General features: G+C 42.1%; 1 protein-coding gene across 2 annotated transcripts in view; it reads right to left on the reverse strand.

Annotated features, from left to right (window-relative positions):
• prkd2 (protein kinase D2) overlaps positions 1-14,053 on the reverse strand; it is a 29,223-nt gene extending 15,170 nt beyond the window's left edge. For both annotated transcript variants that reach the window (XM_063906392.1, XM_063906391.1), the window contains exon 1: positions 13,105-14,053. In XM_063906392.1, the coding sequence (XP_063762462.1) occupies positions 13,105-13,431 (327 nt within the window). In that variant the 5' untranslated portion in view covers positions 13,432-14,053. The remainder of the gene's footprint in view (positions 1-13,104) is intronic.
• Positions 14,054-14,410: the final 357 nt, after the last annotated feature.

The raw sequence follows: 14,410 nt of genomic DNA on the forward strand, positions 1-14,410 counted from the left end.
ATAAAGTACTAGCTACAAGTATTAATGTCATGCGTGCCTCAATGACACAGGAAGCTACTGCAGGCTTGAGAATGAGGCCTATAGCTCTCGAAGGTGTAAAGAATATCTATAAATGTACGGTTTGGGTCTGAAGAGGAAGAGTGACGGCATTTTAAAAATAAGGTAGTTAAAATGGTCACGGTAAACACACACATACAAACACATTCACACGAAAATAAAGATGAACAGAAAACTGCAATATCATTCATGTTCATCTGTGACATGGCTCACATATAATTATCATTGTATGTAAATGACTAAAGACATCATGTTAAAATAACATGGCAGGTTTTACTCCCTGTGTCCCAGTAGCATTTAAGACTGAAATGGGATAACACATATTGTAAGTGTTCTTTGCAGTCGTTGCATTGTTTTGTTACTAGTGCAGTGAAAAGGAGGACTGGGAGATGTTACAGAGCGACAGGAGCTGAATTTCTGTTTACACGGTGCAGTATGTTCCAGAAACACTGCAGTTCTGCAGAATCAATCTGGCCAAACTCCAAAGATGACAACATGATGAACCAATGAGAATCTGCATGAGAAAATGCAAAACGTGCTATGTGTGACTGCACGCTCAGCTCTGTAAACAGTGCGACCTCTATAGCCCTACATGGTCTTCCCCACTGATGTGTTTCTGCAACACAAGCTGGTAATCACAACAGGAACCTGATCCAGCCATTTTATAGTCATAAGGAAACACGCTGCGTCCCTTCAAACAACAGACATTGTTTAAACATCCACGGCTCACTGTGTAACAAATCACAGCCTCCTGAACACCTGCGTGCACGGTCACACTCAAGTTCTAGATGATAAAGCTGTAGGGTGTGTGTGTGTGTGTGTGTGTGTGTGTGTGTGTGTGTGTGTTTTTTTTTGCATTTCCAACTGCATCCTTCTTTTTAAGACACAAACCCTAATTGTTGGAACATAACTCCCTCTATCCCTGTTAACATGTCAGGTACCGGACTCAGAAAGAACCACCCCACCTTTCTGAAAGTGATGAAGTGTTTAATGAGGAGTTGCCATAGTAACGGGCATGTAAAGACGTCAACGATCTGCCCTCATTAGCTCCTGACAACAACTTGGCGCAACGCAGGAATTTTCCTTTTGTGCTGACAGTGTAAGTGATAGAACAAACGTGTTGCTGGTCCGTAGCTCTATTTTTAACCCCAGTGAGGTCAAACTCTGACGAAGCGATGGGGAAACGAAAAAAATTGATAGCCATCGCTGCCCTCCCTGCACCAGCAGTCACCTGTAATTCTGTGTTCATGCTGGTGTTATAAAAGCAAAACTGTCATGACATGTTGCCTTTATAACACTCCTACTACGCAAGAAATCACAACAAGGAATTGGGTAATACCCATGACGTCAGCTGAGCGCTGGGATTGGCGTACACAAAGAAGGAAAACAAAAAGAGGATGAATCAACTCTGACAGTGTGTACAGAAGAAGGGATAACTGAAAAATGAGTGACGTTTACCATGCCGTCATGATGTCACAGGTCACAGCTTACAAACTCACTTTATAGTATATAGTCTTACTTCAGAACAATGAGGAGGACTTTCTGATTCTTCCTGTTTCTTTCATCTGTTTATCACCATCAACTCGCCTCACATTAACACACTCGAACACGGTGTGTGTGATTCTACACAGCACAGGAGAGAAAGTGCCTTGGTGACTACAGGCACATGTAGTGAGAGGTTCAAAGCTAGTTGAGCGCTTGTTTTAGTAAGGAAATAATGAGAATCCAATCAGTATGATGACGATCTTTGCGAAGAGACATTAAAGACCACATGCAAGGATTCTGCCCGACTGACACTGTTTCATTTATTAAAGTGCGCTGAAAAACTGGTGTTCCCAAAATACAGCTTTGAGATTTTGTCAAATGGTCAAAGCCAATGACTTTCCTCACAGACAGGCATTGTTATTAGACAACATACATGTATCTGCATTATGCATCGGTGGGTGTGTAGTTTCTTATGTTTTTTTTAATAAGCATGACTACTGTGGTACCCTTTACTGGATACTTTGCCTTTATGTTTTCCCTGACTCGGGTTTTCTCTGTATGTGTGTGTATTTGTGTGAGCGTCTGTGCCGTGTGCAGAGACATAATCAGGTTTAAATTCCTGATCTGCTAGTCTCTACATACCAGAGATAACTGTAAAAACCTGTGAGACTGGGGGGGGGGGGGGATGTAAATCCCGGTCCCATACATACCAATAAAACTCAAACCAACACAAAAGCAACACATGACCCATAAACCCTCAAATAACCTGTGCTGAATACTCACAACACAACAGTACCAATGTAAACGTGCACAAACAAATGGATTCGAAGACAAAATATGCAGGCCTAATTATTTCCTAGTGAGAATAAAGACATGAACTGAAAAATGCACACAGAGACATGTACACACTGTATTAACAACATCCTGCATGCATGAAATTAGCAAATGCTTTTCGTACAAAAACAAAACTAAGGCCTAAGAGTTGGTGCATGTAGATCAAGTGTGTGTGTGTGTGTGTGTGTGTGTGTGTGTGTGTGTGTGTGTGTGTGTGTGTGTGTGTGTGTGTGTGTGTGTGTGTGTGTGTGTGTGTGTGTGTGTGTGTGTGTGTGTGTGTGCAGACAGAAAGTGGAAGAGGCTTAGTCTCAAGCAGGAGCGCTGGGACAAAGTGTTTCATTCTGCTCCAGGCATCAAGGAGGACGGAGAGGTAACATGAGAGCCATGACCAGGCATGAGAGAGGGGTCTGGGGATAAAGGAGACACGCACTGCTATTCTGAACCAGCCTTTGTTGGTAGCAGCTCCTGTCTCCATCAGCCCCCACCCATCCTCCTCTGCCTCTCTGTCTTTCCTTGGCTCATTTCTGAGCAGGTAAGCCGATAGGAACCTTGGATTCAATCCTCTCTGCAATGAACAAGTCACTGATTCATGACAAGAGGGAGGGACAGAAAAACAGGCCTTCATAAAAGAAACAACAGCACTTCCATGATGGAAAGAAAATAAGCAATTAAATGAGAAGGCTCAAAGCACTATACCCCAGGCAAGACCCAAACCCTGGACATTGCAATGACATGAACACCACCCTAACTCCCTGGCCACAGGAGCACCCAACTTCTAGAAAGTCATTTACATATCATGTTTATCTGTATCTGATTTTTGAATTTATTTGGCGTTTAAAAGTGATTTAAAAAGATTAGTTCCTCTTAAGTAGACGTGATGATCTCTGCACTGTGTTAGAGACGGCGGAACGATGGTTAAAGTGGATACTGCAATAATTTAGTAGCTTTCAAGTATGGTTGATGAAGCAGAAGTTGAAGAATTGGTAAAAGCGCATTTTACTCAAGTGATGTAAGGTTTTCTTCCTATCTTAATATTTTACAAATTGTCAGTTAGTTGAAAAACAAAGGAAGTGAAAATTAAATTCTAATAAACAGGATATAAAAGGAGAAGTGAAACCAGGTCCCTCATTATCTTAATTTATTCCAAAAATGTACTTTGTGTTATTCACTTCCATTACATTTTCTCTTAAGCTGAGCAACGTGAGAATATATTTAAATGTATTATATTTTTAAAACATGGTAACATCTAGCTCGTCCCTTTCTTTCATGTCTAACTTCATTAATATTTTTTTCTAGATTTACCGTAAATTATTGTTTTCCTTCACAATGGCAATCATGTTGAAATATGAGTCAAAAGGGGGCGGCCTGACTTACCCTCTGCATGACTGCTCGTGTATTAGACTGTGACGATCTAGTCGCAGTCAAAGCATCTGCCTCTGCACTGACATCATAAAAAAATCCCTATATTAATAACGCCGCCTTCGAATCTATTGAACCAGCAACGACACTCATCAAAAGCGTGGTGATTATAGAAACTGAGATTGACGCATGTGAACATAGGTGATCCAGGCGGCTGTGACATATCCAACAGTACCATATACTGAGACTTTGTTCTAGATAAACACATGTTGGCCCAAAACCGCTCTTTGCTCTTAACCTTCATGCTTTTACTGCCCAGGTTAATAATCATGTTCTTTTTCTTTGATGTATTGACAGATCTACCATAAGGAGTTCTCCTGAGTGACCATAAAGAAAGCTAAACTCATGCTGAGCTACGAGAAGCTCACTCTCCATACGCCAAGAGGGCCACTAACGGTTGAAGCTGCATGCCGAGGGCCACAATAGGCACATTGCTGCACTCTGAGTCATCCCTTTCCCTTTATGCCTATTCCCCTCTCCACACGCAGTTTTTTTCTCTCCCTTTTTTCTCTCATCTCCTCACCACTTTCTCTGGCATGGCTTTAGATCCTAATTGAAAAGAGAAGGGGGGGGGGGGGCGCTGCAGGCTACACACCAAACTCCAGTCATATGACAAACGTGTTGTTACATTTGTCACTTTGCCTCTTCCCACAACATGACTCTCCTAAAGATACAGTTAGATAATGCTTTGTCTTGTGCTTTGCTCTGCATTACTGCAACCCCATCAACATGATTCAGAATTGAACAATAGTTCTGTAATTTGGATATATGCTTATTCACTTTCTGGCAGAGAAAAACAAAAGTGTTGATTTATGAGCTTTTTAGGGATGGATGAATTTGATTTACCGAGAACCTGAGTCAGGATAAATGTTCTTCCTTGTTCATTCAAAGCTAAAAAGATATGGGTTTTCTGGTTCGGGCAACATGAAAATGCTGTCAACCTTCCTATCTTGGAAAATTACTTTGCTATGAAGCAACAATACGATGTCAAATGTGATGTACTATTGTACATCACAATATAGGCTATGTTTGAATAATTGCTTTTATGTTCAATAAAAAAAGAAATTGTGATCATAAGACAACTTTTAAGTCTATGGTGAATACCCAACCCCATGTGGGAACTGAAGGTCTGGATGGAGACAGATTATTTTTCAGTTGACCAGTCTTCATTACTGATGTCATGTGTTTACCTTCTGAGGTAAGACTGTGGTTTTTCCCGTTTCCCCTCATAACTGAGCGTCCCCTGTACGCAGACACACATACAGACAGACACCTCACCATGTGTCTGGGCCACTCTAACACACACACTGCAGAACTGCCCCACACCCTCCCAACCCACCCAGTTAACCCTCACACTGAGCCTATTGTCTGCTGTCTTCCCAAGAGCATGCGCTCACACACACTCTTCACACACCTGACGTTATAGCAGCCAATATTTTCATGCCCTGATGTAGCTCTCCTTGTTATTGGAGGAGATTTTGCTGCAATACCAGCCTCTCTTGGAATTATTGTCCTCTGCTATCTTCTAAATTAAACTCAGGTTCCCAAGCGTGAATTTTAAACGTCTGGTCCCTTAGAATTCAATCTCTTTTCAGGTACATCAACAGCAGCGACTAATAAGACGGCCTCACTAACAGTCTCTCTCTGTGTAATGAAAATATGAGTGTTTATCTATCCTTGATCTGCAGTGCTCTCCCTCATCTCAAAGAGCTCTGTGTTTCTATGACATGAGGAGAAATGCTCTCTAGCTGGTACAAACTCTCCACATGCCACTAAATGCCACTCAGCTCTGCGGCCTCCAAATGGATTACAGCACAAAAGCGTTTTTACCGATGCTAATCACCAGATTAGAATCATAAGGTCTCCTTTGCTCAGGACAAGAGAAGGAATGCAGGGGTCCAAGAGGCCGAATGGGCCCTAGAAACACAGAAATAACAACAAAATCAGGTTGGCCTTAAAGGACAATTGTGCTTCGACTAGCTTTAGTCCTCATTTTTACTGATTTTAATTTCCTCTTTAAATCACATATGAAGGTCACCATGCTGCTACAGAACCAACATAAACAATTATTCTAAAAAAAAGTCCCTGAAAGCCTGAAGTAAACCCTGACCATATTCCTCTGGCTGAAAATGTTGTGGTGCTGTGTGGTCACATTGTGTCGCTCTGCACAATCCAGACCACACCACAGTTTTTTACAGAAGCATTGTCCCATTGGTTGAGCTGGTGTTGTCGTGCATCACTGTGATATGCAAAGCTGGGTGTAATTATTAATCACTACACCCTCTGATCTATATCCCTCTTCACCCAGCCCTTTGTACTGCTACACATGTACGGAGCAGAACGGCAGGTGCACCCAATACATTTGGGTGACTAAAATAGATCCCTTTAGAAGAATAGAGAAAAGTTTAGCGATGAACAGGAAGTCAGTCTCTTAACTGTGATCCTGCCTGTAATCTCACACTTTGAGTAATAATAAACCGGTTGTTTTTTTTTAATCTTCCAAATAAGTTTGGCCAAAGTTTGTTGAAACTGTGATCTAACCTCCATTTTTCACACCACCTCCACCATGTTTCTCCCCCTGCTGATACGCATCCCTGTCACTGGACTCCAGCTGTGTGCTTTAATAATCAAATGTCCTTATACCTACTAAACTTCCCCTGCAGGTTGCCATTAACAGCCAGGAGACACCAGGCACGGTCAGTCATGCAAAGCTGTTCCGCTATCATGCAAATTGTAGAAAGGAGAGGGAAATACACACACAGTAAGAGAGAGTTTTGGGTAAGCAGAACTGATACATGTTGCTGTGGGTATAGCCTTATGAAAATAAACAACATTTCCTGTTGCAGTAAGGTTTTTGCAGATATAACCGGTGTGATATTTGCGCGCTTGGCTGAAGCTGCTGCATTTGGTCAGACAATGTGTAATCTTTGCTCAATTATCAAATGTCAAGCAGGCTGATAAAATGTGTGGTTTGTCCTTTCACTTGTATGTCCATCTGCCAGTGTCTTGCTAATTGACTGGCATTTATTCATTGACCAACAAAGGTTTGGGCTGATAAGCAGAGTGTATTTACCCAGTCACTGCAACCCATACAAGAGGGTTTTTAATAATCCATGCAGCAAGACAAACCACCCCTACTGTGACCAGCACAGTGAACAACATTGTAATGTACGTAAGATGTACATTGTAATTAGTCAGACCAAATTAAGTCAGCGTCCTCAACTAGAGCTGAACTGATTGTTGACTGTTGTTTTAATACAAACAATTTGACCTTGTCTGTCACACCGGGCCTTTATCTGGAAATCAGGGCCAACTGTTACTTTCTTTTACAATATGTGTGTGTGTGTGTGTGTGTGTGTGTGTGTGTGTGTGTGTGTGTGTGTGTGTGTGTGTGTGTGTGTGTGTGTATAGAATACATTTGCACGAGAGGGAGGTAAACAGGAGGTGGTGTGTATGATCCCATTCCCAGGGCCAAACTGCTTCTCCGGGGAGAGAGATAAAGAAACAGACCCTTCCAAAGCGGAGGTGGAAACAATGGCCAGGGCATGGCTCTCATAAACAGCTGTGTGTTTGTCTGTGCAAGGGGGTGTGTACATTTGCTGATCTTTCTTATGTTTTAAACCATGTAACTAAAAACACTAAGAATAGAGAAGAGAGTGATCCGTGTTACTTATACTTGTTGATTCCTTATTTCAATACAGAAATTAACTAAATTGTCGGTGCAAGTTGAAGACTGAATGCCATAAAATGCTCCCTGTGCAGTCGTTCTGGATTCAACACAGCTCACTGGCTGTTAAATGTGTTGTAACTCATCACAGATCAGTCTGCGGACATGTTCAGCTATCCAGTAATATGACCACAGGGAACACTGCCAGGACTCAGCAGGTTCTCACATGCTGACACATACATTTGAACACACCCACTGACGTTGAACAAAAATTGACGTGCATCTTGCTGATGACAAAATACAACAAGTTGTTAGTGTTGAAGAAAAAAACAAGCTGACACACCTTTTTGCAAACTATGTGAAGGGGTTTTTTTTAATTGAAAGGCCTGGCTTACCTGTCATCAATGTCTACTATTCACTGGAAAACATTAATCATTCAAATACAGTACAGAATGTGTTATTCATCTCTGATTAGGAAAATATACGTCCTCCAAACCTGTATTGTCCTGCCTCGTACAACAAGACAGAGGTGTGAAACTCCCGATTTTAAGGTCACTCACTTAAAGTGTGTTTAAGAGGGTAATCGGCTTTCTGAAAAGGTAGGGCTTATAGGGAAGGCAGTGGCAGTAGGTGGATGAGTGCAAAGAGACGAAAGTGGATGAACAGGAAGTGGGATGCAAGGAGGAAGTGGGATGCAAGGAGGAAGAGGACGCAGAGCTTGAGAGGAAGTCGATGATAAGGCAGGCAGAAGGGACCGGAGATGACCGGAGATGAGCGGATAAGGAGAGGAAGTACAGGATCTGAAGGGGAGGTAGAGAGGAAAGGTAAAAGAGTTGGAGGCAGTGCTCCCAGAGACAGTAAGAGGAAAAATATAACGTAACATGCTAGAAACCAAAGAACTGAGAAAGTAGAGGAGAGGAACACAAAGGAGAAAGGAAAGGAAAATAATAGTGAGGAAAAACAAGAAGAGAAGGCATTCAGTAGTTGATTTAAATAGGGTTTTTTTTCAACATCATCTTTACTCATAGTACTGGAAAATAACAACTAAGAGTCACATGAAGGTCTTATTTTATAGCTATAGAAGAGCAGAGGAAAGTAGGGGGTCAGTGAGGCCTGTCCAACAAAAGCACAAATACATCAGAGCTGCACCATGGTTGAATGGATACAGGCCGCTGGTTTCCAGGTCCCACTATTAGTCCTTGTTCCATTGGGAGGAGGAGGGGTTGGGGCCACTGAAGGTGGGACGGCTAAATGGGAATTTGGCAAGAACGATAGCCAGGTATAAAGCCAAGCCCTGTTTTAGAAAGGTGCAGAAAATGTGGGGTCTACAAACTGATTTTGACTAAGGGTGGGTTTTGTGATTATGGCTGAGGAACAGAGCGTAATGTTCATATCAGGAGACAATTGACAAGAGTTGTAGCAGGGCAGTCTTTCCTAGTCCATGGAAATAACACACTGTTGTTCTTAATGTAAGTGTTGTTCCCCCTAAACTCTGGATTAGTGTTGGAAGTTGAAGCCAGGAGAGTGTGTGCTCCTCCACTGAGAAGTGAATGGAAAAACGTGTCAATGGAACACAAGGAGGCAGCCTGTGAATAAACAGAACCGGTGACTCACCCTTTCTGGGATGGGAAAGATGGGCGGGGGTTGCGGGGTACCAAACTGCTTTCAATACCCCTCTAAACACACCAATGTAGGCATTCATGCGTACACTCACACACAGTCCAACTCATGTGTCGTACTCAGTTAGCCAAACCAGGACAAGCTGTCCATTGTCCAAATGTCCCACCTAAAGCTGGAGCTCCTAGCAGGGCATGAATTCTGTATTTAGGGGATTTTGGGGATTGCAGAGTCTGTGTGTGTGTGTGTGTGTGTGTGTGTGTGTGTGTGTGTGTGTGTGTGTGTGTGTGTGTGTGTGTGTGTGTGTGTGTGTGTGTTTTTAGCTTGGGAAAGATCTAAGCGTCTTTTTCTTTGTAGGAATGAGGGTGCTTTTCAGATGTATTTCGTTTGATTTTCAAAGCAAAAGTAAAAGTAAAAAGGTCAAATCAACAAAGGACAAGGACTAAAAAAAAAGCTCTTTCACCTTTCCTCTAAACGCCATACTCAACAAAAACAACTTTGAATTGTATACAGCAAGTTATGTATTAGTTTTAATACAACAGCAATTCTGAAAAACCAGCCATTATTGTCCGAAAACATTTTAGACAGCTTTTAAACAATAGACATGTAAAAACGAGGCACTTTCTGACTGAAAATGAATGATATTATCATGCTAAATAAATCCTTGTGGACAGAATCCTGGGGTACGGTCGAATTGTCAAAAGATCAGCTCCTATCGTCTATTCCTATCTACTACTCCTTAACCTTTGCGTGAAACTTCACGGGGTTGAGGAATAGTGGATAGGAGAATCCAAAAGGACTTAGGGCTAAGAGACTGCGGTGCTTTGAGAATCTGACTGCACTTACATTATCCCACATATTTATGATGCGCTAGCGGACATTGTTAATGTGCGTCTGCTGTGGGGAAACTACAGTTTTATATAAAGCGCATCTAGAGACTTTGCACTGTGCCTTCTGATGGTGTTGTTTGATGCTTTATGAACGTGGACAACAGTGAGACATATATTCTTCATAACAAAGGTTGGAATTGAATAAAAAAGGAAAGCGAAACTTGTCCCCCTCACCCTCCGGTCCACACGTATATCCACATGAATCCCAATATGTATGACTATATGAAACTATTTTAAAGTAAATACAAATGTGTATATTATAAACTAGTTATGCCTTAACCTATCACTTTGTATATCACAATTCAAACATGTTTTAAAACGTTTAAGAAACCCCACACAGCTTAGTAGGCTAAACACTGAAATGTGGACTTCATTTGGTAATTTCAGTAAAAAAGTAACATTCATATTTCTCCTTTTGATTAATATAGTGTTGAACATTCAAAACAAAGCACTTTGGCAAGTTACAGTATACGTTTTAAACTGCTTAATAAGCACCGTAACTTTCATGAAACGCATTTATCCGTCACAATCGGCTGTTTCCGTGAACGGCCGAACATTGTGTCATGTTGCGACCGCAAGGCATTGTGGGAAAGCACTTTCTCATTTCCTTTCCTAAAGGAAGATCCAGTGTATCCTAAGCTAAAGGAGGTTATAAAGGAAGTTTCAGAGCTCCTTTCCTAGAGCAGGGGTGCCCAACCTTTTTTCAACCAAGATCTACTTTTACTATAGCTGTACAAATCTACACACTGCTTCACGCGATCAGCAGTTCATTGTGCCTATTTAAGATGTTTTAAGTTGGAAGTTTTAATGTAGGCCTATTTTACACAACAGTAGGAGGATAGCCTACACACAGCCTGAATGTTGAAAAGGAAGCAGGACCAAAACATGAAACTGATTATCTCCTTCTAAATGTGATGCTGTGCAGCAGGAACCACAAAATAGTACCCAACATATATATAGAAATCTGCAGAGGCATCAACATTCCTTTCTGTGTCTCAAAACACATAGAAAGTCAAGGCTAGATGGTTTTTGCCGTGTTAGAACTGCTGTGGGATTATGGCAGTTATATTTGGCCCTTATATTGTTTATTAATCACCATTAGTGTGGTCTGGCTGCATGTCAAATTGACCCTTCTGCTTCCCGCCTTGCATGGGAGTGTTTCCCTGACAAAAAGAACATCCAGTATTATAGAAGCTTTTAATTGTGTTTTGGTCCTCTCGTGTATTGCATAGAGGATTAGAGTTTCAAATGTCTCAACAACAACAACAACAACAACAACAACAACAACAACAACAACAACAACCTCTGATACATCACACAGCAGAGTTTTGGTTTATCAGAGTAAACACAAAAAAGAGGATGAGAAGAAGATGAAGCCACAAGTGAACTTTACAGAGGCGTGTCGGAGCTGTTTACATTTTTATGATGGTTCGCAACACTTCGTTCAACCATATCATATCACATGAAAACACAGTTAGAAATCATGCCAGAATACAGCTACTGCTCACATTCATAGTGCAGTGATTAGAGATCCAGAAGCATATGCACCGTACCTAACTTAAACCCAATACATGACAGAGAACCAATTATTGAGGAAGGGAAAACAAAGACTGTTGTGCACAGGAACAGATTAGCAGAGTGGGTCAGCTGTTTGGAGACAGCTAACAATATTTCCTGGAAGATTTGCAGTTGAGGGCAGTTTTACAAATCTGCTCTTAGCCGGCTGTGGAAATCTGCTAATCTGAACACCTTTAAGTATATTGGAGGATCAAAACGCTTGGGCTGCTCAAACTACTCCAACAGAGTTACGTTATGTCCCGCAGGGAGTTTCTTCTATAGATAAACATAGTGAAACTTTGCTGCTCTATATAGTTGAATGATTATGTCCTGTTGGTTTGACTATATTTTACATAACACTTGATGCTTCCTGTTGCAAAGAGGATGTCAGTACTTCTCCCCTCTCCCCTCTGCATATGTTGGTTCAGAAAGGTTTTTTTCAGTTTAATAAAGCAAATACATTTTTTTACAAATGATTGTGATCATCATTTAGGTTCAAATGCTGAATACTACATTTTAAATACAGCTGTGTCGATAAGATATAAATGTAACAAAAGTAAAACAGTGTAAGTGTTGAATAATTATAAACTCCCGCACAGACACGTAAAAACCAGGCATTAAAAGACTGCTATCCAGAGGGACGGAATAAATGACCATAATTCAAATAGTTTGGACAGCATGAAAAAATAGTAAGGCCCTTTTATGGCCTTGTCCTCAGGCAAGGTTATGAGTCCATTGACATCTTAGGCAATATAAAGCTACAACTTAAAAGTGATGAGCCTGACATTACACTGAGAAGAAGTTTAGAAGACCTATGACCATCACAAAGAAAGGTCACAGGCATGAAGGACTTTAGTCTTCTGGTAGAAAAAGGCACATTTGGATTATATTAATATAAGAAAGATCCCACCAGACCTGCGTTGGCTCATGACTGATCAGTTAATGTCTTCACACTTCTCTGTTTAACTAATGGAAGGTTTAGGTGCTCTTCAACACCTGGATAATGGCTTGCTTTTGTTAAGCTGCATGTTGAGACATGCATTTATGTAAAAGTGTTCATTGAAAGTGTTCATTTCAATTATGCACCTACGTTTCCTGTTTCAAGAACAGCCAGATTAATCTTTCTCAGACACTAAGCCCATGAAATACCCCTCTGCTAGTGTGTGGGGGCATAACAAAGCCTAATTGAAGGCAAAGTTATGTTCCAACTAAGTGAGGGAAAATTTGTAATTGCTGTAATTAGAGCGAAACCAAACTGTGACATTTTGTCAATGTCTGGCAGCACTGTCTGATCAAACACTTTGTTTAATTGCAATTTTCAACCCTTTCATTTACCTATGAGAATAGCAGATTGTAAACAACGTTTTTTGTTGGAGAAATTGATAGAGAGTGAAAGAGAAAGAAAGAACATGAACTGATCATCTGACAAACACGCCGTTAAAAGACAAATGAGTGTGTATTATGACAGCCTTAAACATAAACAGCTTTCCACCTGGAGAAGGTGTACTCCCAGTTTAACCTGACATGCTACCTTCCCCAGTTGGCACACATTTACCCCCACATGTACACATTTCCTACCTTGGTGTCAACAATGGAGCAGGCAATCTGTTTCACATAGGCCAGGTCAGAGCTCTGGGGCATCAGGACAGATTCTCTGGTCAGGCCAATCTGGATGATGAAGGAGACCCCTGCTGGAGTCGGAGGCAGTGGGGGTATCAGAGCCCCCCCAGGACCCTGCCCGGGTGTCAGGTCCATCATAGGAAACCCTCCCTGAGCGGGCAAAGAGGGAATGGATATGGGGGTCCCTGACTGCATCACGGCTGAGCCTGGAGGTGAGGAGCCCCCAGGAGGAAAGAAGACCTGGGCCATGGCACCCGAGGACATACAAGGGCTAGCGTTAGCCATCCTGTGTCAATGCCTGAAGCGCTCTACATACACATTCACAAACACGCGCCCAGGTACAGTGTTCCGTTCCCAGGAAACCCTCACACATTTGAAACTGTCTCTCAGTGGAGGAGAGAGGGGTGCACACGCTGACACATGGACACACACACATACACACAGTGAGCAGAGTCCCGGTCCTCAGCGTCCTGTGTGCACTCCTTTACTATTGGATCAAGGAAGAAACCCTTATCCAGGAAGTTGTTTTTTTTCCCCCTTTCTGCCACTTCTTCCGAGCGCTCCTATTATCAAACTCCTGTTATAGTCCTGGCATGGCAGGCATGAGCAGTGTGTGTGAGAGTCTCATCCACCGTTGTCCCTCCTTCACCTCTCACTCGTCCAAAGAAGTTGCAGGGGAGAAAGTCCAAACTTGATTATGAAACTCCCGGGTGTGGGAGAGTAAAGAAACAAAAACAATGCCAAACTTTGTTGTGCCTTTCCTCCAGGCTGAGTAACAAAATGGCCTCCTTAAACAGGAAACTGTGAGAATGAAGGAGAGCAAGAAACTGCACTCCTTTTACGAGTCTTGCCCTGTTTCAGTTTCAGCCCCAGTTCAGTCTTTTTTGTGAAAAAGTACACAGAGAATGAGCCGCGCTAGGGTACCTCCCACTCCCCCTCCCTCCTGTTCTCTCATCTGTGATCTTGCCACAGCCAGGGAGGAAGTGAGATGATTGACACAGCCTGAAGCCAATAGCCTTTCAGAGAGTCCCGCCCTTTGACTCCTGGTTTCTCCCTCCTCCCTTATTCTCTTTTTCTCCCCCTTCCTTGCTTTAGGGTTATTTGTCTTGTTTGCTCCCTCCCTCAGTGTAGGCCAGCAAAGATCCTCTTACAGAGCCTGAGGGGCAGCTCGAAACCCACAAACCCTCCCACATCTTCCTCATCTTCCTTTTCACTGCATACGCCTCTTTCTGTCACTGTAAAACTCAATTTCTTGCCTTATTTA

This window comes from Eleginops maclovinus, chromosome 18 (assembly GCF_036324505.1).
Source record: "Eleginops maclovinus isolate JMC-PN-2008 ecotype Puerto Natales chromosome 18, JC_Emac_rtc_rv5, whole genome shotgun sequence".
Lineage (NCBI taxonomy): Eukaryota > Metazoa > Chordata > Actinopteri > Perciformes > Eleginopidae > Eleginops > Eleginops maclovinus.